Here is a 26,236-nt window from a genome sequence, read left to right on the forward strand (position 1 = left end):
AAGAGTGGCTCTGCAGCACCCTGTATCAATTTTCTTTCATGTTTGGGGCCCCTTAAAAGTCCACGCAGTCCAGATATTTAAAACATTCCCCTTCACACTGTCTTTTTAATAGACCTCAAAACCTATAACCTTCACCCCAGTTTCAGCTGGGCTCAAGCCCTCCTCCCTGAAGATCTGTCCTCTCTCTAAAGTTTACTTCTTTCACCGTAGTGCCAAGCTGGGTACATCCCCTCTGCCCTGAGCATCTGTCTTCCTGCTTTCCCACCACCTTTTGTCTGGGGTCCTTCTCCACTGGCCTTCCGGACCCCTGCTCATTCAGGGCCCTCCAGGAACCTTATCACTCTCTGCCAGCATCTCCCAATCACCTGCAACTATCTCCCCCTTTAGAAGGCACAGGTGCCTTCCCTTAAGTCCACCTGGGCAGCAGGTGCACTGGACCCCACTGCCTCTTGAAGGGGCCAGTCCAGTTCAGGGTCTCTGACCTGGTTTTCAAAGTCTTGCATTGGATTAATCCTGGCTACTGGAGGATTGTCTCTCTCCATCCAGCCATGGCCTACTTTGAAGGCCGTATTGCACTTGAATGGGGAAACTGTCAGCCAGCACAGTGAGGCTGACACATGGGGCTGGAAGATGCTTCCCAAGACCAAAACACTGAATCTCCCTCTCAGATGAGAAAAGAACAGCCACTAACCTTGTTGCATTCAGAGTTAAGTGCAACCATCACTGACAGTACTCTGCTCATGCTGACGGGGGCATTTTCATATTCAGAGTAAGAAAGGAGAAGACAGAAGCCCATCTGTTTCTGAAAGGGGCTTGTTACCATTATTTTTGTTACTTAGATTGTGAATTCTTTGGGTCAATAGTCATCGCTGTGTTCTGTGTACAGCACCTAGTTCAATGGGGTCCTGGGCCATGGCTGGACTTCTAGTTAGTTAGTCCATCCTGGGCTTTGCCGCACATTGGGCTACCCACATTTGCCATCCTTGCCTGTCAACTGCCCTTCTCTCCACATCTTCCCATTTCATGTTGAGGTGCTTGATGTCATTCAGAACTGTTCGTTTCCATGTTATTTGCGATCTTCCTCTTTCTGGCTTCCATTCAAGAGCAATATTTGGTAAGCGTTCTTTTTCCATTCTCAGTGCATGTACCAGCCACTGATGTCTTCTTTTGTAGACATTCTTTGTGAGAGGGTACCTGGTCCAGTATTTTTTCTGACTTCTTCATTCATCTTCTTATCTCTATATGTTATTCATAATATTGTTCTCAGACATTTGTGATTAAATGCATTCAGCTTTTGCATATCTTTCTTGGTAAGTTGCCACGTCTCACTGCTATATATTGTGATGGCGATAACAATTGCTTTGTACACATTCCGTTTTGTCTTGAGGGAGATGTTTTGAATTCTTCCAAATGCAGTGTTTGCCTTCCTGATTCTTCTTCTTATTTCCTCGGAACTAGTACCAGCTTGATTGTACTTCCAAGATATGTAAAATTGTTCACCTTTTCCAGTTTCTCTTCTTCAATTTCGATTTCTATCCCTATAGTCCCCTTTAACATGACTTTACATTTCTTTGTATTGTATCTCAATCCTGTCTTCTCCCTTACTTCTTTTACTTGGTTTGTGCATTTTTTTTTGTCTCTTGGCATCTTCACTGATAAGAGCGATGTCATCAGCAAAGTCTAGATCAAATAGTCTTGAATTGTTCCATTTTAGGCCATATGTATCACTGTTGCATTGTTTTAATCCATAGTCCATTACTAACATAAACAAAAAGGAGACAGGATGCACCACTGCCTTACACCTGTCTTGATGCTGAATGGCTTAACTCAATCCATTTTCCATTTTAATGCAGCACTTTGAGTTGGCGTAGAATGCCTTCATAATGTTAATTAATTTTGTTGGAATTCCATATTGTTCCACAATTTTCCACATGGTTTCTCTGTTTACACTATCGAATGCCTTTTGAAAGTCCACCAAATTAATGGCAAGACTGCCTTGGAATTCAATTGTGTTCTCAATAATCCATCTCAGGGTGAAAATAGTATCTGTGCATGATCTCCCTTGTCTAAATCCAGATTGTTGCTCATGTAGCTATTACCACAATTCCATTAATAATTGTGGGAAGCATTCAGTTGCTATGGTGATAGGCACTAATACAAGAACCTGCATAAGTAAACATTAAGGAAGTCATAAGCAAATTCCAACTGTCACCATTCCAACTGTTTCTGGACATAAGCATCTTCCCCAGACAACCATATCCCTCCTACACTGCTGTAAAACACCCCAAACTTTGGATTGTCTGTTTAATGAAGTCACACACTGATTGCCCACAGTCCCTGTCCCCCACACAATGGAATCAAGTGTTGATGGCTTTGATGAAGTGTTTTATGCAGTTTCTGTTGGACTGCTGTATACATGCAGGGAACGCAGCTGCAGCTGCACAACAGATGCTCCCAGCATGCCCTGCCATGCCTAACAATATGTATTTGTATATTTTAGAAAGTGCACGCTAGGCCGTAAATCGGACACACTCAGCAGTGACACGGTTTCGCTCCCTGGATTTGAGAACCTTACAGAGGGCTACAACAAATATCTGAGACCATACTTCGGTGGTACGTCAACAGAACATTTCAATGTCTGATAAAAGGATTATATAATCAGTAATATTTGCATGGAGAGAATAATGTTTTATGGGTTTTCTTTAGTAAGCACTAGTTTATCTGTCTCTGTTAAATTAGCCAATGTGCTGGGACTATGTGCCCAAAGTCCATCCTCACCTATCCCCTCCAATTCTGTTTGCTCAGTGGGACTGCATGTGTATGATTGAAGGCAGAATTTATTCCCTTGGAACATGTTTGTCGGTGGAATAAGGAACAGGAAGCTTAGAGAGTTTTGACACCTGTCTAATTAGATACCTTGGGCTAAATTTTGCTCTGTTACAACCATGCAGCCCCTTTGTTTCAGTTTGTCCCCTTCGTGTGGCTGTGTATTTGTTAATGGTCATCCATTTTATAAGGCTCACTGTGGCTGCAAATGAATGAAGCCTGGCTCCTTGAACTGCAGCATTGCTCACTTATAACTTCCTTCCTGTTTAGTCCCAGTCTCTGGGGACTTGTTTCCACTGTGGAACCATGTACACTAAATTCTGAACAGCCTATGACAGGCTTTGTCTTAAATTTTGTGAAGGGATAGCCTTCTCAGTGCACAGAGCTTGCCTGGGTGTTCTGCGAAGTGCAGGTGACCAAGCCTCATGCAGTCTGATGATGATCCCTATGCCATGTAACGTAGCTGATGTACATTGGCTTTGTCTTACACCTTTTAGCTTCTCTCTTTTTATCTTCCTCCTGTGGTGATAAATCTCTCCAACAGTGGAGTTACCTAGAGTAATGACCACTGTGTCTGGTATTGTGGAATAATACCAGCTCTTCATGGAAATTTGTCCCATAGGAGAACAGATGGGTTATAAAATACAAGAGAGAAGTTTAAATGCATGCAAGTCAATATCAGCACAAGTTTCATGTGTCCATAACACATTGGGTAAAAATTGTCAGGACTCTGGCTCCTAAATAACTATCACTTTTGAAAATGGGACCTAGCTCCTAAATCACTTTGGCCCTTTTGAAAATTGTCCTTTTTGCAACTTGAAATATTATTAGGCAAATGAAAAATATGAATTATAGATAAATTTAAAATATCTTGCTAAACCTAACTGACTTTTAGAAAGTGGTTGGCTTCCATTCTAACTGGCAAGATATATAGGATTGAGAAAGTCATATAGGAGAAAAAATACACGTGTTGATTACATAGATATATATGGCCTGTTCCTGAAACGTGATGAGCACCTGCAAATCCTGTTGACTTCAGCGGAATTTGTGGGTGCTCAGCACCAATCTGGATCAAGTCCCTGTGGCCCTAGGGTTTAATTCTGCCTTCCCTATGTACCTAAAACTCCCACTGAAATCAATGGGAATGGAGTATTGGGCCCAATGCATATGAATGTTTTTGATATGTGGGTTATGAAGAAAATGTTCAAATAGATTACTGTGCCATATATTTGCTACTGTGCTGACAGGATTTGATCTTCCTCATCTTCACCCTTATTACAATAAAAAGAGGCAAAATATAAACTGACTTACAATAATGTCTTCTGACATTTCCTAGGGTGGAGCTGCCCTCTTGTGGTGAATCCTTGCTTCAGTGCTAAAAAAGAGGCAGACACGATATGGGGTTCCTTCAATGTAAAATTGTGTGTGTATCGACCCAGTGAAAAGGGATACTTTGCCTCCATTTTGTCATGTGTTTTATTCGCTGACAAGCTACCTCCCCTCTAGCTAACTGCTGTTCTTTAAGGGTTTCAGTTTACGGGTGGCTGAAGTGAACTTCACAAAGGGCTCACCCACGCCCATAAGCACCAATGAGCCCTGCTTTGTCACCTTGTGTGAGTCCTATGCACTGAGGACAATTTCACCCCATATGTACTGAAATCTGCTAACTAACTTTCCAGTTGGGCCCATTTCCTAACTTGGGAAACACCTGCTCAGGGGACAGGAAACCCCACAAGTTCTGATTTCATTGTTCTACTAGGTGGACAAAGTTTTCTTCCACCTCTACAGAAATGGCAGGGGTTTGGCCTCCTAAGCCCACAAATCTTCCTGACCCCAATGCACCACAATGCATGCACCCTAGAGAGCAGTGACGCCCACTGGCTGCTGCTGTCCCACCCAAGCCACCTCTTCAGGGGGGACGGGACAGGGTATTCACTGTGCACTACCTCTGAAGGGACAACACATGAAGATAACATTGTTGTTTTACACATTGATTTTCTGTGAGTAAGGAATCTGGGGGGCAGGGAAGATGGGTGCATAACAGTGGCACAGACACAAGTAGTCTCTCTGGCCCTGCACCTGGCCCATACCCTCCTAAGATACATCTACTGAGAGGCTTTTATGAGATCGGGAAAACAAGGGACAATGGCAGAGAGCTGGCAATTCCTCTTCCATCCTTTCCAGATAGGCTCCGGCCATCTGGGTTCTCTGTGCTCAGTGAAGCAAACGAGACAAATGGGCCCTATCTCAGGAGACAGAGAGCAGATTTCCGAAGCTGGGCGTGCAAAGGAGAACATGTATCTTTTCTCCATAAAGCAAATCTCTCTTCCCATATACTTCCAGTTCACCTTACAGCACTCTGTCCTGTTTTCAACTCCAATTACGAGGCAGGACAGAGGTAGCCACATTAAAACAAATCTAATACGCTGTCTGCTGCCAAACAATGGTTCACTGTGGCACAGCACTCACTCACTGTAAAAGATTTCCTTACATCCCATTTGGCAGGTTCTCAGGGTGCCGGGCTCAGCACTCTGGGATGGGGAGGTCAGACTCTCTGCATGGACAGTTGGGAGGGTCCCTAGATCAGGTCTCCACTATGAGCATATGTCTGCACTGCAGTCGGGAGGTGTAATTGCAGCACATGGAGATGTACCTGAGATAGCTTTGATTTGAGCCCACTGGTCGCTTTCAGTAAGTGGTGCTGTTCACATGAGAGGCCATGGCAGTTGATTAGACTCACAAAGGGTGACACCTGAATCACTTATAAATCCCTCAATAACCAGGATTGTAGGGAACAAAATCTCACCCTCCCAAACTCAAGGACAGGCTGCAGGACTGCAGAGGGAGAGTGAGGCTGGGGACTCAGCCTTGCTTTGCATCAGGAAGAGGCTGTGTGATTCAGTTGGCACGACATGACTAGGAGTCGGGGGACTCAGTTCTATTCCTGCTTCTGGTACTGACTCACTGGGCAAGTCACTTAATTGCTCCAGAACTCGGTTTTCTCCTCTGAGAAATGAGGATAATAATTCTTACCCACCTCTCTAGAGCACTCTGAGATTGAGCCATGGAAAGTGTTATATAACAGCTCAAGATTATTATCATTACATCTGCTGAACCATGTATGGCTCTTGATTTCTGTGGCTGATTGCAAGAGAAATATTGCCTACCCAGATTGCCTAGGTGTATGGCCACTAGTGCAGCATGTGATCATTTTTGTCTGCTGATGTCACCAAAGAAAGAAGTGCTGCTATTGGCAGCACAAATCAAAAGCTTTGGGGCATGAAATTTAGTCTAGTTCTTTGGTTGCTGGCAGCAATAGGGACGCCCCTATACATAGGCATGGAAGGATTCAACTTTTATATGTAAATGTTGATTGCATCATACATGCTCAAACCAATGAAAAGGTATTTCCATCAGTAATAATCAGAAAAGACAGGCAAAACAAGACACGTGTTCCTTGAGAACGTATTAGAGTTTGATTTTAAGGCTATTTACTTTGTATATTTTGACATGTAATATTAACAATTTGTGTTTTAGTGATTACAAAGCTTTAACTTTTTGAATCTGTGTCTACTGTCATTAAATAATTTTCTGACCTCCCTGTAGTTTCCCACAACTGTGAAAATTTAAATAGATAGATAGAAGTCTAAAAAAAGCTTTAAAATAAACATTGATATTATGCATCAAAATTATAAAAAAAATCTAATTCTTGCAAGACTACCTATGTGTGCTGCTCGATTGAGTGCAGTGAACCGAATTCCATACTGAATTCTAAGTGACCATTTATTTTGTTTAGTACACAACAATATAGCATTATCTTCACCCTTTCTTCGCTCTAATCTAAGCCTCTCTATCCCACCCCAGGGAAACCTGTTCAAATAGCATTGAGCCTGGATGTTGCAAGTATTTCAAGTATATCTGAGAGTGACATGGTAAGTGACTCAGTCTCAATTACATACTGAGGAGAAAGGGGCCAGCTTGGCTCTGTTGCTCTGGAGGGGATCAAGTTTGAGACAACAGAGTTGGAGACCATGGCCAGTGCATCCATGAGCGACCGATGGTATTGGGTGCCTCTGTTCTTGGGAGCCCAGTGTGGCAATTCCCAGCTCAGCCACAGACATCCTCTGACCTTGGGATCAGATAGTCACTTGGGACCAGGTCCTCAAAGGTATTTAGGTATCTAACTCCCTTTCAATGGGAATTGGGTGCCTAAAAACATTTGACGATCTGGGCCATGGTCTCCCTGTGCCTCAGCTGCCCTTCTGCAAAATGGGGATAATAGGGCTGCTGTGAGGATCAAATCCACTCATAATTACGAAGCACTTCTGTGCTACAGCCAAGGGGCTATAAGGACTGAGTTAGAGATAGAGACGGGGGCTGATTGTCAAAAGGCAGGAGCTCAGCATGTCCTGAAAGTCTGTCCCTTTTGAGGGTTCTGAAGCTGGGCACCAAAAAAGGTGGCACACAAAGTTATTATTCACAATGGAAGATCTTAGCTGTGGGCTGCAGCTTTTGTAGCATTTCATCCCCCCTTCTGTTTCCCTGCAGAGTCCACTCTTGCAGGCTTAGGCATGACACTGAGCGTTGCTCCAGAAACCACCTCCAGTCCTCCTCTTTAGCCTTCAGATTTTGGAGGAGTAAAACAGATTAAAGCTGAGGAGAAGTCCTAATGTTCAGAGGGCTTGAAGGGCCATCACCCCAAGGGGAAATATAAAGGGAAACCTTCACCAAATAGAGGGTATTTTCATGAGTCTTGTCTCCCACCCCTTGTAAAACTACCCCTTTCTACATGTATTTCCTCCTCATCCCACCTAAATTCCCCTTGTGTCAACGAGAATATTATAGAGACATAGTCTATGGCTAGATAAATAATTGAAATTACCCAGAGGTTTTCCCCTTCATCACCAGTATTAATAATGCACTATATTGAAACTCTTAACAGTGCATCATTTCAATCACTTAAGTCGTGGAGTAGAACTTATTCCCCCACATCCCGTCTCTCTCTCTCTCTCTCACACACACACACACACACACACACACACACACACCAGTCTGAGAATCAAATCTGAAGAGCAAGGATAACATAATTTATTTAGCACCTTTCATACCGAAGGATTTTACAAACCATCCATTGAACATAAGGGAATCGATTCATCTGCCACTGAAATGCAGCCATGTCTGGGCAGGAGCATAGTAGCTGTATAACGGTGCACAGCAATACTACACAATCGTGAAAGCTGCATTTAATTCATCTGCAAATTAAAGAGCCAAGGACTACCACAAGGTCCTGTTATATACCCAAGAGGCTCAGTAAAGAACTGTTTTTGTATCCATTACAACTAAGCCCTGTTTCTTCCTTTATCACAGGGGCACTATAAAAATACGTCAACCCCTGAAACTTCTGGGGGGATTTTAGGCAGGCTGGATATTGCAACTAAGTTGGAATCTGACCAGGACACTAACACTCTTACTCTTGCAAAACGTTCATGCATCCGATGAAGTGAGCTGTAGCTCACGAAAGCTTATGCTCTAATAAATTTGTTAGTCTCTAAGGTGCCACAAGTACTCCTTTTCTTTTTTCAATGACAACAGTTGGTCAAGATCTTGGTTTTTAACTCTCCTACCTAAAATTTCAGTTCCATAGCATCCCCTAGTCCCAGGCTTGGGCTCAGTTTAATACCAACCTGACAGAGAAGAGTAACACTACAAGCTATGACACCACTTCCTACTTTATTTGGCTTAAATATGTTATTTTCTTACATTTCTTCAACGTATCACTCTCAAACTACCTCTCCTCTAAGCACCCACCCGCCCCTCCTGAATGATCTGAATATCACTCCCTATAGTGAATGAAAGGAACAAATATTATACAGGACCAGTGGAGTGACTCACTCGTGGTCCTGCTTATCTCCATTACTCTAAACTGTGTTATTCTTCTCATCATCACTGTGTTATTCTTCTCATCATCTTTCCTTCCCTTACGCAATCACCTTTCACTGACTTAAACAAACAAACTTTCAATAGGGTGAATAGGTTAAATGCAGGTGAGTCTTTGCTCTTGAACTTTTAGCTCTGGCAAAAGACCAATGCAGCTGTATTTGCATACCTGCTCTCTCTCTATGGCTATTATATACATATATATACTGCATTCATGTGTAGGTTACTTATATATTTGTCCCATACTGGAAGCTATTTCATATGTAATTGATGTAGCGGCTTGAATAAGTCAGTCAACCTCTCTGCTTCTCTGTTTTCTCAGATGGAGATTATGATCCTTATCCACCTTAATACTTACTTACTTATGGAAAGGACTTTAAGGTTTAGGAGTGAAAAGCACAGTATAAGACTAAGTATTATGATTATAATTGTTTTTTGGGTATGAATACATGAAAAACTTCAAGCAAACAGAGGAACTAAGTTTAGAATTCAAGTCTACCGGCTTTGTCCTATGAATTTTAAGATGAGTTTTGGTGTGTTACATGCCCTACATTTAATGCTATGGCTGTATCCTTTAGGAAAGACAGTCAACGGTCTGGATGTTGTAGCAAAGGAGGGTGAAACAAACACACACACAGTTTGTGAAGACTGTGCCTCAGCCTCCTTAATACGTTTTGGACATAAGCAGTGGACATCAACGCCTAGTAAACACTCTTGCTGCGTGTCTCATGCCTACCTTTCTCCTTCAGGACTACACTGCTACAATATACCTGCGGCAGCGCTGGACGGACCCCCGCCTGGTTTTTCATGGGAACAAGAGCTTCACTCTGGATGCTCGTCTAGTGGAATTGCTATGGGTACCAGACACATATATTGTGGAGTCTAAACGGTCTTTCCTGCATGACGTTACCGTGAGAAATCGTCTTATAAGATTATTCTCCAATGGCACTGTCTTGTATGCATTAAGGTAAGTCACGTACTGGTGACTGTGACAAAGTTCCTCCTCTGCCTTTGTGCGTCCTGTGCTTTCCGGCAGATTTGCTTGCCTCAGAGGTTCACGGCAGCCAACAGTTTGGCCATTTTTGCCACTGGCTCAAACCTGCTGTTCACTCAGCTAACCTCATCACTGGCCAGCATGGGGAAAAGGGAGGAGAACAATCCTCACAGTCTCTGTTGTCCCACCGAGTGGGTCAGGGATAGGCTAGAGACCTTCCCCTCTGATATGACTCACAATCCAGGTCAACTCCTCTTGTGTCAAATAGGGAATGGGGGGAACCCGGGCCCACCCTCTGTTCCAGGTTCCAGCCCAGGGCCCTGTGGATCACAGCTGTCTACAATGTCTCCTGTAACAGCTGTGTGACAACTACAACTCCCTGGGCCACTTCCCCATGATCTCCCCACAGCACCTTCTTTGTCCTCATCGCAGAACCTTCTTCCTGATGCCTGATGGCATTTGTATTCCTCAGTCCTTCAGCAGCACGTCCTCTCACTCCCAGCTCCTTACGTGCCTCTCCCTAACTGAAGGGAAGTCTTTCTTTTAACCAGGTGCCCTGATTAGCCTACCTGCCTTAATTGGTTCTAGTAGCTTCCTAATTGGCTCCAGGTGTCCTAATTAGCCTGCTTGCCTTAATTGGTTCTAGCAGGTTCCAGATTGTTCTGGAATAGTCCCTTTTATCTTACCTAGGGAAAAGGGACCTGGTTAATCTGGGGCTAATGTATCTACCTTCCACCACCCTCCTGTAGCCATCTGGCCTGACCCTGTCACATGGTGAAGAGCAAATTATTAAAACCACACCGGATCAGGATGTATGTAGGCTGGTGTGGCCATCATGGTTAACAAGAGATTTAGAGTCAACAGGCCCCTGGTTTTGACATTATTTTCTGGATCTCAGTGTAATTTAATTGCTCCTTCACTGCAGTTGCACATTCCTCCCAGTCAGTGCAGTTATTATCTTGTTATAATATTATTATTATATTAACTTATTATATTATTTCTATTGCATTAGTCCCTAGGAACTCCAGTCAAGGATCACCCCCCCACCCCTCCATCTTCTTTGTGGTAGGTGCTGTACAGAGCAGCAACACAGAAGACAGTCCCTGGCAAGGGAGCTTACAATTTAAGTAACAGATAAAAGATAGCAGGTGGATAAAACAGAATAGGCTGGAAGAATGTGAGGGGCGGAGGTAACAAAATGAACAAAATTTAGCAGAAAACTGGAAATCTTGACTTGCTGCTTGCTTAACCAATACCAGTCAGTGGTGATCTGTAGGTATCACATGAATATTCAGTTAAAACCACTTGTGTCATTTCCCCATTAATTTCCCATGCTCATAGGATCAAACTGTGCTCTCTCTTACACCAATGTTAATCTTGAGTCACTCTATCTCTACTGATTTAGATGAGACTGCCATAACTGAGCTCAGAATTTATACCCTAGAATGCAACTTCTCTGGTGTTATTAGTACATTGATTTCAAAAGTCAGAACTATCCAAATGCCTGATCAGGATCTTTGGGGTCTGTAGTTTGCTTTGAAAAATAGAGACCTCCTGTGGTATGTTTTTATTGCACAGCTTCCGAACTTTCTCCCCATGTAGAATCACTACTACTGTTGCATGTAACATGGACCTGTCAAAATATCCCATGGACACACAGATGTGTAAACTGCAGCTGGAAAGCTGTAAGTATCTTATTCTACAGATGCCTGAGAATATTTGCCTGGCCTATTTTGAATCTGTTTATTCGTATGTAGGTGTCCATTCAAATATTTGGTTTCAGCCAGAACAGCCTCTGAAAATGTGCCTTTATTTCTGCAAATACAGAAACTTTTCAAGAAGAAAACAGTTCACATTTAATTCTTCAAATATAAATTATTGTTATTCCAGGGTTTATAAGGTTCCTGTCCTCCTGGTCCCCATGCACACTTTATAGAAGTTGGAATGGTAATAAACACCACCTTCCCCCAAACAGTCAACAGGTATTTCAGTCTTTCACATAGGAGAAAATTATACTGTCTTTCTCAAAAATCACCTCCTTTTGAGCACACTCATTCATTAGGGCCAGCCTTTGGTACAATAGGTGGATAATAGGACCCAAATTTTCAAGAGTGCCCCTCAGCTATCATCCATACTGCACCCCATTCATACATGCAGTTCATGTTTATGTATGCAGAAATCTCTGTCTTGAATGCATGCCTTGGACAATAAACTTGCATAAGTCAGACATAGATTCATAGATACTAAGGTCAGAAGGGACCATTCTGATCATCTAGTCCGACCTCCTACACAGCGCAGGCCACAGAATCTCACCCACCCACTCCTATGAAAAACCTCACCTATGTCTGAGCTATTGAAGTCCTTAAATCATGGTTTAAAGACTTCAAGGAGCAGAGAAGCCTCCCTCAAGTCAACCATGCCCCATGCTACAGAGGAAGGCGAAAAACCTCCAGGGCCTCTCCAATCTGCCCTGGAGGAAAATTCCTTCCCGACCCCAAATATGGCAATCAGCTAAACCCTGAGCATATGGGCAAGATTCACCAGCCAGATACTACAGAAAATTCTTTCCTGGGTAACTCAGATCCCATCCATCTAATATCCCATCTCAGGGGATTAGTCCTATTTACCCTGAATATTTAAAGATCAATTACTTACCAAAATCCCGTTATCCCATCATACCATCTCCTCCATAAACTTATCAAGTAGAATCTTAAAACCAGATAGATCTTTTGCCCCCACTGCTTCCCTTGGAAGTCTATTCCAAAACTTCACTCCTCTGATGGTTAAAAACCTTCGTCTGATTTCAAGTCTAAACTTCCTGGTGGCCAGTTTATACCCATTTGTTCTTGTGTCCACATTGGTGCTGAGCTGAAATAATTCCTCTCCCTCTCCTGTATTTATCCCTCTGATATATTTATAGAGAGCAATCATATCTCCCCTCAACCTTCTTTTAGTTGGGCTAAACAAGCCAAGCTCTTAAGTCTCCTTTCATAAGACAAGTTTTCCATTCCTCGGATCATCCTAGTAGCCCTTCTCTGTACCTGCTCCAGCTTGAATTCATCCTTTTTAAACATGGGAGACCAGAACTGCACACAGTATTCTAGGTGAGGTCTCACCAGTGCCTTGTATAACGGTACTAAAACCTCCTTATCCCTACTGGAAATGCCTCTCCTGATGCATCCCAAAACCGCATTAGCTTTTTTCACAGCCATATCACATTGGCAGCTCATAGTCATCCTATGATCAACCAATACTCCAAGGGCCTTCTCCTCTTCCGTTACTTCTAATTGATGCATCCCCAATTTATAACTAAAATTCTTGTTGTTAATCCCTAAATGCATAACCTTACACTTCTCACTATTAAATTTCATCTTATTACTATTACTCCAGTTTACAAGGTCATCCAGATCCTTCTGTATAATATCCCGATCCTTCTCCAAATTGGCAATTTCTCCCAGCTTTGTATCATCTGCAAACTTTATTAGCATACTCCCACTTTTTGTGCCAAGGTCAGTAATAAAAAGATGAAATTAGATTGGTCCCAAAACCGATCCCTGAGGAACTCCACTGGTAACCTCCCTCCAACCTGACAGTTGGCCTTTCAGTAGGACCCGTTGCAGTCTCCCCTTTAACCAATTCCTTATCCACCTTTTGATGTTCATATTGATCCCCATCTTCTCCAATTTAACTAATAATTCCCCATGTGGCACGGTATCAAATGCCTTACTGAAATCTAGGTAAATTAGATCCACTGCATTTCCTTTATCTAAAAAATCTGTTACTTTTTCAAAAAAGGAGATTAGGTTGGTTTGGCACGATCTACCTTTTGTAAAACCATGTTGTATTTTGTCCCATTTACCATTGACTTCAATGTCCTTAACTAATTTCTCTTTCAAAATTTTTTCCAGGACCTTGCATACTACAGATGTCAAACTAACAGGCCTGTAGTTACCCGGATCACTTTTTTTTCCTTTCTTAAAAATAGGAACTATATTAGCAATTCTCCAATCATTCGGTACTACTCCTGAGTTTACAGATTCATTAAAAATTCTTGCTAATGGGCTTGCAATTTCAGGTGCCAATTCCTTTAATATTCTTGGATGAAGATTATGTGGGCCCCCCGATTTAGTCCCATTAAGCTGTTTGAGTTTCGCTTCTACCTCAGATATGGTAATATCTACCTCCATATCCTCATTCCCATTTGTCATGCTACCATTATCCCTAAGATCCTCTTTAGCCTTATTAAAGACTGAGGCAAAGTATTTGTTTAGATATTGGGCCATGCCTAGATTATCTTTAACCTCCACTCCATCCTCAGTGTTAAGCGGCCCCACTTCTTCTTTCTTAGTTTTCTTCTTATTTATATGGCTATGGAACCTTTTACCATTGGTTTTAATTCCCTTTGCAAGGTCCAACTCTACTCGACTTTTAGCCCGTCTCACTTTATCCCTACATGTTCTGACCTCAATTAGGTAGCTTTCCTTGCTGATCCCTCCCATCTTCCACTCCCTGTATGCTTTCTGCTTCTTCTTAATCACCTCTCTAAGATGCTTGCTCATCCAGCTTGGTGTACAACTCCTTCCTATGAATTTTTTCCCCTTTCTTGGGATACAGGCTTCCGATAGCTTCTGCAGCTTTGATTTAAAGTAATCCCAGGCCTCCTCTACCTTTAGATCCATAAGTTCTTCAGTCCAATCCACTTCCCTAACTAATTTCCTTAATTTTTGAATGTCAGCCCTTTTGAAATCAAAAACCTTAGTTGCAGATTTATTTTTGTTAATTATTCCATTTAGTTTGAACTGAATTAGCTCATGATCACTCGAGCCAAGATTGTCCCCTACAACCATTTCCTTTATTACAGTAACATAATGTTGGTGAGCATGGGAACCCACGACTGCAAGCCCTCAGTGCACAGAACTCCACAGTGGCCCTCTCTGGGACTCCTGGCTGCAAGGCACTTGCAGGAACAGTGATAGTCAGGGAGCAAAATGCTTTTGGTTACTTAAACTCAAAGGCCTGGATATTGCAATGCTGGCCATTTATTGACAAAAGACAATGCATAGATAAGCCAACAGTAGTCGCTAGAGAGAGAGAACCATGAGGCTTGCACCAACACACCATAGCTTTCAGGAGAGGAGATCTCTGCTCCAGAGGCTGAGCAGAGGTCAGCTAATTCCCCCACCATTCCATCCATATTTTTTTTGTTTTTTTAAGTTGTGAAAAACTGATCTTTATTTTCCAGAAATATACAAACTTATTCTCTCATTTCTCCTTCTTCTTCTTCTTCTAGTACTCCTCTGATGTACAGGACATTGTTACATCTTATCAAAACTTCACCAAGGTGTCCTGACAATGCACCATCTATGTATTCTTCTGTGTTTGCAAGCTGCATGTTCATGTAGCTGTTGACAGATACCAGGTAGCCCTTGTACTCTATCCCCCACTTCAGCTTCACCATCACCGGCTTCCCTGTCAGCCCGTTGGTAGGCAGGCAGGCTTCCTTCTCAGCAGTCTGAATGTCCTCACACTGCTGCTCCCTGGGGGAAGAGTCTGCTCAGGTGCAGCACTCTCAAAATCTCAATGAAAAAGAAAGAAATTCTTCACCTCCTGCTGGGACAAAAGGGAGGGGAGCTCCCACCTAGCCTCTAATGGAAGCTCTGTTTTCAGGCATTCTTAACATGGGGCACCCACACAGGACTCCCAGCTCCTTGCCTCAAACTGAGCACCCTGAGAACTCATCTCTTCCTTCCTCCTGCCTGTTTCTTGAATTCAGCTCTGCAGGAAAGTTTCTGACCAGTGCTCCAGGGGAAGAGAGGCACTCTCCCTGTCACACAGAAGTTCATCAGTAATGACAGAGCTTTTCTTGGCTCCATCCTTGAGCATCCCCTGAGTAAAGCAGCAGCCAATCTCCCGTTTCAAGCCACAAAAAAGAAATGCCTGAAATCTCATTATTTAGAAAACAGGTTTGACTTGCCAGCTTCTAGAATGGAGCTCCTATGGAAGTGCATATTATTTTCACATTAAAATCCTATTAGTTCACCATGATTAACTTTATTACAAAGAATAGCACCTGAAATAATAATGATTGGCCTCTTCTTTTAAAGTGTAGCTGGCTTCAGACTTTTTTTAAAAAAAGTAATTGGGTTTTATGTCATGCTCAGTTGCTGTCTAATTCCAGTGAAATTACATGCATATTGTCAGCTGGAGATTTCATTAGGATAAATGCCTGGAATTAATGCTATTTAAATATATGCTAGATGAATTAACAACCTGTCATTTATTATAAAGTTTCCCTAAATAACCACAATTGCTATTATTACAAAACTGTCCAGAAACTTTGAAAAGTCACATGTTTAGGGTTTCTACACAGGAATTCAGAAACTGTGCATCTAATTTATGAGTACATCAGAGGCATGCTCCAGTAATTTGTGTCTAATAGAAAATACAATTAGATAAACAATACAGTAGGAAGTATTAGTGGTAGTTTTCCTACAAGGTGTGAACTGGTGACTATTGGCCTACCAGAATCACTAGTCATTTTTCAGACAGACATTTAATTAAAAGACTCAAACTAATGAGATTAATGGACTTATTCACTAAATTAATATGACCTTTTTGAGCTGGGTGGCTATTCGGTGAGTGAGTAGGAACGTCAGGTTATCAAAAAGATCACTCACTTTAATTTGGGGTCATGTTATGCTGTCACTTAAACTTCCAGAGCCAGATCCTCAGCTGGTGTAGGTTGGGGTAGCTTTGCGGAAGCCAATGGAACACAGCTGAAGATCCGGTCTGGACCCATTGTTTTCAGTGGGGAGTTCTATTTCAAAATCAACAGTGGCCCTGATAAATGAGCCTCACAGGATCTGAATCGTCCAGTTCAGGGTTGATAAGCTCCCAGATGTTTAGGTGCTTGTCCAAAGCATCTTTGAAGTGTGCATAAATGGGTGGGCTGTTTGGTTAAGAAAGCCACACACACTCATAAGATTTCTGACTCTTATACTTATAGGTATAAGTAATTTTACCTATAAAACAAAACCTGTAGTCACCTTTGCTTGTGGCTCCGTAGCTGAGTATTTCTGATTCTATCCAGTAGAGGGCAGTATGCCACACATGGACTAGTTGGTTCGTTAAAGTAATGTGGCGTTTTATGTTCTCTGTAGGGGGATATGATGGAAACGACATAGCGTTCACTTGGTTTAGGGGAAACGATTCAGTTCGTGGCCTGGAAAAACTGCGTCTCTCTCAGTACACTGTGGAACGTTATTACACTCTAGTCACGAGATCCCAGCAGGAAACAGGTAAAGCAGGGAGGTGGGACTGGTGGAAGAGCATGTGTGTCTCGCAAGCATGTATAATTTTTCTCTTTCCATTCTATGCAGTGATGTCTTTCAAGCCAAGTGGACATGAGTAGTGAGATCATTAGCAGTTCCTTGTCCTACTGGAAACAAGGCAGTAAAATGGCTTCTATAGAAATAGGTGATATGTTCCTTAGGTGTTAAATAATAATAATAATAATAATACCTATCTCTTGTATTACGTTTTTCAATGATAGATCTCAAGGTACTTTACAAAGGGAGGTAAGTGTCATTATTCCCATTCAAGTCATGGAAAATATGGATTTCACACATACCTGAAATCCACTTGACATTTTTATTACGTCAGAAAAACCTAGATTGTGCTTTCTGTGTCTGCAAACTATAAATATTGCATTAAGCATTTCAGGAAACACTTAAAGTAACTGGGATCAAAACTAACTTGTTGAATATTTATTTGTTTCCAAAGGTCACTTCTGTCTTGATGCAATGAGAATGTATTTTTCATTACCAACTAGTTTAAACTTTCTTCCCTAGTGTCAGAGATAATATGAGGAGTAGGAGCAACCTTCCTCAGGGTGACCAGATTTTCAAAATGAGCCAGGACCCAGAGTGGGGGCCTAGCAGCGAAAGATCAAAAGTTTTAAACATCCAGGTTCATGACAGGCTATATACTGGTTCTGGCCTTGTCAAGATACGGGCCATCCTTAGGCATAGGCAACATATACGGCTGCATAGGGCACCAGAAAATTTGGGCCATCCCTGGGCCTTAGTGTCCCCTCTCTCCCCTCTTCCTATCTCTGTTCTGACCCTTCCTATCCCTGTTCTGACCCTTTCCTGCAGGTTTCCACCACAGCTGGCTACTGCAGCCTGGTCAGTCTTTCTCTGGAGGGGATCTAATAACTTAAATATGAAAAAGCTTTCCAGCCTGCCAGACCTATAAGCACAACATAGAAACGGTTAAAGAGCCATTTAGCATGCATTTGCCAACCCCCAGGTATATACTGTCAGTTTCTGAATTTACTGACAAAAACAGTTGTGCAGTACTATAATATTTACTCAGAACATGTTAGTCTACAGGACCTTAGTTTAAAATTTGGTTTAAAAATATTGCATTAGTGTGTTGCTAAAGATTATAAAATCACATCTCTAATAAATCCTTGCATAGATTTTTAGATGCACAGTCTGAGTATTCATCTTTAGCCTTAAATGCTTGGATCTTCAGACATATAGTTTTTTAAATAAATCCTTCAAAAGACCATCCTTATCTAAAATACACATTTTAATTTTAATTACTATAATACAAAAAGCTTGCTTCCAAAGTCTTCCTGTCCTTTCTGTCCATCCCTTTCTCCTTTCACCCCCCCTATTGAAGAGAGCCCTTAATGCAGGGGTGGCCAACCTGTGGCTCCGGAGCCACATGCGGCTCTTCAGAAGTTAATATGTGGCTCCTTGTATAGGCACCAACTCCAAGGCTGAAGCTACAGGTGCCAACTTTCCAATGTGCCGGGGGGTGCTCACTGCTCAACCCCTGGCTCTGCCACAGGCCCTGTCCCCACTCCACCCCTTCCCACCCCCTCCCCGAGCCTGCTATGCCCTCACTCCTCCCCCACAGAGCCTCCTGCATGCTACAAAACAGCTGATCGAGAAGGACGGGGAGGCACTGATTGGCAGGGCTGCCAGTGGGTGGGAGGCGCTAGGAGCGGGGGGGGGAGCTGATGTGGGGCTGTTGACATATCACTATGGCTCTTTGGCAATGTACATTGATAAATTCTGGCTCCTTCTCAAGCTCAGGTTGGCCACCCCGTCTTAATGGGACAACACCTCTTCCTTACAGATAGCTGGACAAATGAGTTTCCCTTTCTTTACTTCTGACTATTTGATGAACTAGTTTTAAGAGAATACTCCAGCAAAATCAGTTGGTTAGTAAAATATAAAATCCTTTGTTATGCCTAAAATCTTTGGAAACATTTTTTAAAGTTGGTCAAATTTCATAAACGTCTATTGTTATGGAGATCACACAAAGTAAATTAATGTTCCCTTTTTCTAAAAGCAATGAACATTGTTATGAACACATTAAACCTCTGTGACTGATTAATTTAAAAGAATGTCTTTGTTTCAGTGAATTAAATCTGGAATGATTACTTTATGAATGCTTAAGAGTACATTTAAAATATAAAATCAGTTTAGAAATACTGATTAAGAAAATGTAAAACAGAGAAGAGCTGCATCATGTATTCCATAATATTTAATGTTGTATTCAGCAGGACAGCTGACTTGCCCTTACTACAAAGTTTTTGCAAATAAATCTCTGACAAATTTCAGGTATATCAAAAAACCTGTGACTGATATTTTTTATTCCCAAGTTTAGTGTTTTTAATTAGTTACCTTTTCCATGTCCAGTCTTCACCATCTGGCATGCAGTTGAAAACATGCTCCATTTTCTTTAGAAAGAAATTACAGAAGAGTGTTTTTTTCAAATGTCATTTACTTCATTTGGGTTCAGGGATTTGGTCGGAAGGGGGTGAGCGGGGAGGGAAGAGAGGAGGGAGACAGTGGGGAGAGGTCGGGGCCTGGGCAGAGTGGAGTGGAGCAGGACTGGAAGATGGGTGGGGCCACAGGCAGACAGGGTGGGCTGCGGAGCTAGCCTCCTCAAGCGGCAGCTTCACCCACCACCCATGAGGGCAGGTAAGAGCAAGTCTGCTCCAGCACACCCAGGGCGCACTGCAGTGTCCTTAGTCAGGGGCCTAATCAGAGCCGAATGCACCGGCGCGGCACATTGTACATGAGGGAGAGGGTACGGGGCTCTCTGCGGGGAACTGTGACTCTCTGCCACAGTGAGGCGGGCCAGGTGGCTCGGTATCCTTTGCTGCCTTGTCCCTCTCCCACCCCTGGGCTGTGAGCCCGGGCTGCCATCAGGCATGGGGCACCAGTTTAATAATAATAATGCGTAGAGCCCCATAAATTCTAAAGGTTTCAGAGTAGCAGCCGTGTTAGTCTGTATTCGCAAAAAGAAAAGGAGTACCGGTGGCACCTTAGAGACTAACAAATTTATTAGAGCATAAGCTTTCGTGAGCTACAGCTCACTTCATCGGATGCATTTCGTGGAAAAATTTTTCCACCAAATGCATCCGATGAAGTGAGCTGTAGCTCACGAAAGCTTATGCTCTAATAAATTTGTTAGTCTCTAGGGTGCCACCGGTACTCCTTTTCTTTTTTTTTATAAATTCTAAAGACAGTCCTGACAAGAAGTGTTTATTTAAGGAAACAGCTACAGGCAAACAGATGAGCTTCCACACAACTTCATTCCACTTTTGGTATCCCTTATTTACTAGAGATCACATCCTGTCTGGAACTCTATACAGCACACAGAGACTGTTAGTGGCTATATCATATATTGTATTTAACCAGATCATTACAGACATGCTACAGCAGTTCTATGGTACACAGCAGAGGACACAATATTGCATCCAGTTGTAATGGCATAAAGCATTCCCTCTTTCCCATTGGCCTTCCATAGTTGAGAACTTTAATTCTGTGGTGATATTCCCACCTCCTACCAGCCTACGAAGTAGAAACCTGTGTTCACATTTTCAATGGGCTATTATTAAGCTACAAGGCCAACCAGCTACCACCCTTACTGTTTCCTGTAGAAAACTTAGAGGTACACATTGATGTAGGAAGCATTGTAAGGGTTAACTGGCCTTAAAGACATTATGGGACACATCCCCAGCTGGTGTAAATCGGTGTCATTCCTTTGAAGTCAGTGTTGCTATATCAATTTAAACTGGCAGGGAAGCTGGCCTATAGAGAGGAATAAAGCAAAGCTTATGTTCTGTTCTCCCTTGGAGACATTGTCTGATCAGATTTGACCTGAAATACAGATTGTGTGAGAAAGAAGCTTTTACACAGCACAAGGTTAATAGAAATGTTTCCTTCCATTGTATTTTTTCCATGCCAATGGCAAAGGTTCTAAAGCACCAAATAACCATCACAACACAGCGTTTGCAACTCAAGCACTACAGCCCTGTGCTAGCTTCATGACAGGCTGATGGTGAAATTGACTTGAGGCTGAAGTGAAGTGCTTTAGTCTGATTTCCTTGCCTAAGTGGAGAAAGATGCAAACAGTCGCTAAGCAGCATGAATAGCAATAAATAAATTAGATTGTAAAATTCCTGTAATGTTAACAGAGTGGGGTGCTATTTCTGAGCCTAACCCATAGCCCACTGGGTTCAATGGAAAGATTCTCATTTACTTCAGTGGGTATTGGATCACAATTTTAACCTGTCAGTCAGAGTCCCTTTAACATGCTTCCTTGGGAAAAATACTCTGTGCTGCTTGTTAGAGATGAAATGAAGGCATCAACTGTCTCCAGGCTTTGGATTAGGGTAATAGTGTGAAATATTGCCTACAAATAATAAGTTGGGGAGTCCCTGGTGAGCTGCCTATTTGTTTTAAATATCTATTGCTTACCATACATTGTTAATTAACTTACATTGTGCATTGGTTTGTTTAGGAAATATGAAATGAATAAAAAGATAAGATGGGTCAGTCCCTCTGCTGATGTAACTTGATGTCACTCCAATGGAGCTGTGCTGGTTCACATCAGCTGAGGAGCTGGCGTATGATGTGCTTGAATCCTAATCAAACTCTCTCTGGAAACCTTGCTTTTGTGGCATGTGTCCTTGCTTTGCCTAACAGGCAACTACCCGAGACTGATACTGCACTTTGAGCTGCGAAGAAATATCCTGTACTTCATTTTGGAGACCTATGTTCCTTCCACGCTGCTCGTTGTCTTGTCCTGGGTTTCTTTTTGGATCACACTGGATTCGGTTCCGGCAAGAACCTGCATTGGTGAGCTGCTGCTGGGGAAAGTGTACTTGAAGCATGTGCAAGTGAGTGGGCAGAGTGCACTGTGCAGTACAGCCAAATGTCAGCTTTTCTCAGATGAGCATGGAAATGGAGAATGACAAATGCAAAGGGCCTGGTTGCACTTCAGCTGTGGCATGTGGAGAAGAGCCAGATTAGGAGCATGGAGGGTGGAGGAGTATATTCTAGTTAGAACCTTCCCCCCATCCCCACCAGAGCTCTGCATGGCCAGGGCTCCAATGCGATCCAGGACCTGAGGCGCGCCTGCTGTCTATTTCAGGCTCCGCTCCATCTACCAGGGTATCTGCATCTGGGTTAATATTGCAGGAAGTGACATCACTTAGGTTCTGCACCTCCCCCAGAGAGGGACTTTTTGCACTAGCTGAGGGTAAGAAAACAGCCCAGGGGAGGGAAGAAGAACAGCACAGAGGGGCTGGCCTTTTACACTGGTGCACTTCAGCAGCTGTGGGGCAGAAGCTTCTCTTCCCACTGGATTCCCTGGGTGGAGAAGCTGAATTCTCTGCTTCCCCCCATCTGTACAAAGTGGTATGAAGTCAATTCTAAGTCAATGGAGGATTTGGATTTGGTAGTGTTACATCCACGGGGCCTTGGTGTAAAGGACTATCCAATAGGATAAGTAAGAGAACCAGGCTTTTTGTTTCCTGAAGTTTGGGTGAAATGCTTTCCCATTGGACCTGAAAAGATGTCCTTCTCTGCCTTACAGGAGTAACAACTGTGCTGTCAATGACGACTCTGATGATTGGCTCCCGGACCTCGCTATCTAAAACCAATTGCTTCATAAAGGCCATTGACGTTTATCTTGGCATCTGCTTCAGTTTCATTTTTGGTGCCCTGGTGGAATATGCAATTGCTCACTACAGCTCATCACAAAAACGTGCAGCTAAAGAGCCTCAAAAGGTACATACGGAGGTGTCTTAATGAGCAAGGTGATATTGAGTCAGCTGTAGTTGGCCCTTGTTAATGTCATATCCAGTGAAGAGTGTACTAGAGAAATAGTCTTCCTGTTGGGGGACGAATAAGAGGTACATGAGTGTCTCTCTCTTGTTCCTGTACCCATTAAGCAATGGTAAATACAACTCCCACAGTCTCACGCAACACTGGCCCATTGCCATGATGCTAGTGTCTGGAATCACTGAGTGCTACTAGTTCCAGAATCCTAACAAATCTGACTGTGTTCACTGATTGTCTAGATGCATGTTAATAGCCAGAAAAACCTTTCTTGCTGGCAAAATTTGGTGAGTAACTGTGCCAAGCCAAAGCATTACACCAGTGGGGAAGACCACTGTGACCATGGAGAGAACTGCATGTTGCAACATGAAGCCTGCAGGGGCTTTTCTTTCCTATTGGCATGCAGCCTTACGCTGTGCACCCAGCTGATTTTATAAGCTAAGAGGATTGCGCTGCCTCAGTGCTTGAAATAGAGACCTCCAAGGAATACCTTCATCCTTCAGGAAATGCTGCTATGATCCATAAGATGGCACTTACTAAATGTTTAAGTTTTGCATGTAACAACCCTAGCATTATGGGTCATCAACAGTGATAGGCCCTTCAGGTCTAAAGCACAGGGCTCTACCACTTAAGCTAAAGGAATAACTCCCTTAGTTGAGAGCTGTGTGTAGTCTCTTATCTTCTGTACAGAGCAGTCAATAGAGGAGGATATGACACACTTAGCCAGTGCAATACATGTGTATCCAAATCACATCACCTAACATTAATTGTGCTCTATCATCTCCTAGGGGCCTACCAAAGAAACTGAAGAAGTCAACATCACGAACATCCTCAATAGTTATAAGCAGAAAATAAACTTAGCCAGCACTGAGATTTCCAGCGATAACGTTGACTATTGTAACCTGACCATGAAAACCCATGACAAAATTAGGTTTGTGTTGAGAAACAAAATGCACAGGATCATCAGCTATTTCACAATTCAGAATCCCAGCAATGTTGACCATTACTCAAAGTTACTTTTTCCTTTTTTTTTCATGCTGGTCAATGTATTTTACTGGGCTTACTATCTGTATTTTTAGAAAATGACACCTTCATTCTCACATTTCAGAGGAGCTTGAAACCAGGTGGGACCAACCCACCTTTATTCCTTGATACCCCTTACTGGACAGAAAACTCACTGAGCTAACCCTACCACATTACAATTGTCCTGGAAAGAAAGGTACATCTTTCACAGCTCATAGAAGGAACTGCAATTCTCAGATGTTGGGGACCAGGAATACAGCCAGTAAACCCTTATTATTGCTCTATAACCAACATTTTTATCCTGCTCCTTGTCTTGAGTTTCTTTTAATACATGTGGGCCAGAGTGTACTTGTGATTCAGCCACTTTTCTCTCCATAGAATGCTATTAGTTTACAATGGCAACTGTGATGCTCTGTATCTCGGGGAAACACCCTGCACCCCCATGTTCGCCCTTATAATATGATTGTGTGGTATCCAATGCAAAGTTTGTCATGTCAGCTCTCTTTGGAAGGCTCATGATGTGCTGAGCATTGTTGTTATAGTAATGTTATAGGTTGTAATTCCATGTATATAGTTACGAGGCTGAAAATGTGTCCTTCGGGCTTAAAACAAACCCAGGCAAAAACTCTCCAGGAGCAGAGGGGCAGTTCATACCTCATCAGAGCATGTATGGGACAAACCCAGCCCAGCCTCACAGGAACAAAGGACACTGGCCTAGGCAGCAACAAAGGATTGGACTCTCAAGTGAGTCACTCCTTCCTTGCTCAGTTTGGGATTACAATGAGGTAATGCTCACTTGACTCTGAAGGGCGGGGGGAAGCCAAGGAGGAAGAAAGAACATGATAAAAGGGAGAGATGTTTGCCATGCTCTTTCTCTTTCACCTCCATCTACAGACACCACAACCAAGCAACTGAAGTGCCAGTCAAAGGGGAGAGCCTGGCTGACGGTGAGAAGCCTGTGGTGAGAAGGTGCCAGCCTGTGGTGAAAAGCATCTAAGTTTGTAAGGACACTGAAAGTGTTAAGATTAGCTTAGAATGCATTTTGCTTTTATTTCTTTTCACCAAATCTGACTTGTTGTGCTGTGACTTATAATCACTTAAAATCTATTTTTTGTAGTTAATAAATGTATTTGTTTGTTCTACCTGAAGTAGTGTGTTTGGTATGAAGTGTGTCAGAGACTCCCCTTGGGATAACAAGCCTGGTACATATCAATTTCTTTATGAAACTGACAAACTCATATAAGCTTGCAATATCCAGTGGGCATAACTGGACACTGCAAGACTGAGGTTCCTAGGGTTGTGTCTGGGACCAGACTAGTGTCATTCGCTTGCACAATCCAAGCAGCAGCTGGCCAAAAGTACTCACTCACATAGCTGGGAGCAGCTTACATGCTAGAGGCTGGGCTGGAAAAACCCAAGAGTGGGGGTTCTCACAGCAGAGCAGGGTATGGCTGGCTCCCAAAGTCGAGGATTGAAGTGACGGTCCAGATAACACCCGGGGAATGTCACAGCAACCCTGCTGCAACTTTTGTTACCTCTTGACAATTCCTGTTTCACAAACTGTACGGGAAGGCAAATAAAAAGCTGAGATTTTGCCTCTAACATTGCACTCCAAATATTGTTTGTGCCAACTTCTGGGCAAGTGTTTTTCTGATGCCTGTTTTATCATATGGAAAAATACAGAGTTGCGCGCGCACACACACACAGGATTTGCAGACGCAGGAAGGGTCATAGTGGTGGAATTTGCAAATGCTGATCCCATTTGTGTGCAAAAAAATGGGTTCTTCATATAACAGCACATCCATGTGAAAAATGGGTCATTTTAAAGGCCAGCTTCCATCCCCTTTGAAAACCATTTCTTATCTTTCATTTTAAAAATTAGTCAATTTCTAGCTCTCATAGTTGCAGAGAAAAGCTTGAAAATATGAAGCCTAAAGATTCCAAAACCACTAGGCTGATGAAAGGAATCCAAATGTAAAATCTCCTGATCTTTAAGCCAATCTCATGATTTTTGTGGGACCTGATCCATGATTTTGACCATTTGAGGTTGGCAATAGGGCACTTGTTTTTGTTCTAGAATAAAAGCCCAACAGTACAACCAGTACATCATGCAAGTGTTTAATCTCAGTACGATTTCTCTCTTCCTGCTTTTAAAAAAAAGTTCCCCTAACATTCTCTGTGCCTGGAGATTTATTGAGATCCCTCTTGAACTCCTATACTCTTGGATTTGAGTGCCTAAAAACTCAGTATCTCCCTGTCTAATTAATTTTCTACAGTGTGACACATCACTGACACTACAGATAAT

At 42.7% G+C, this 26,236-nt stretch overlaps 1 protein-coding gene across 1 annotated transcript; it reads left to right on the forward strand.

Moving 5' to 3' along the window:
* Positions 1 to 617: 617 nt before the first annotated feature.
* LOC119860215 (gamma-aminobutyric acid type A receptor subunit pi) lies at positions 618 to 24,416 on the forward strand. The gene is made up of 9 exons (XM_043490802.1): positions 618 to 769; positions 2,501 to 2,613; positions 6,691 to 6,758; positions 9,513 to 9,730; positions 11,360 to 11,442; positions 16,918 to 17,055; positions 21,772 to 21,924; positions 22,664 to 22,857; positions 23,697 to 24,416. Exons 1-9 carry the CDS (start codon positions 618 to 620, stop codon positions 23,985 to 23,987), a joined length of 1,410 nt encoding a protein of 469 aa, XP_043346737.1. The 3' UTR covers positions 23,988 to 24,416.
* Positions 24,417 to 26,236: the final 1,820 nt, after the last annotated feature.

The sequence above is a fragment of the Dermochelys coriacea genome, chromosome 8, assembly GCF_009764565.3.
Source record: "Dermochelys coriacea isolate rDerCor1 chromosome 8, rDerCor1.pri.v4, whole genome shotgun sequence".
NCBI classification, from domain to species: Eukaryota; Metazoa; Chordata; order Testudines; family Dermochelyidae; genus Dermochelys; species Dermochelys coriacea.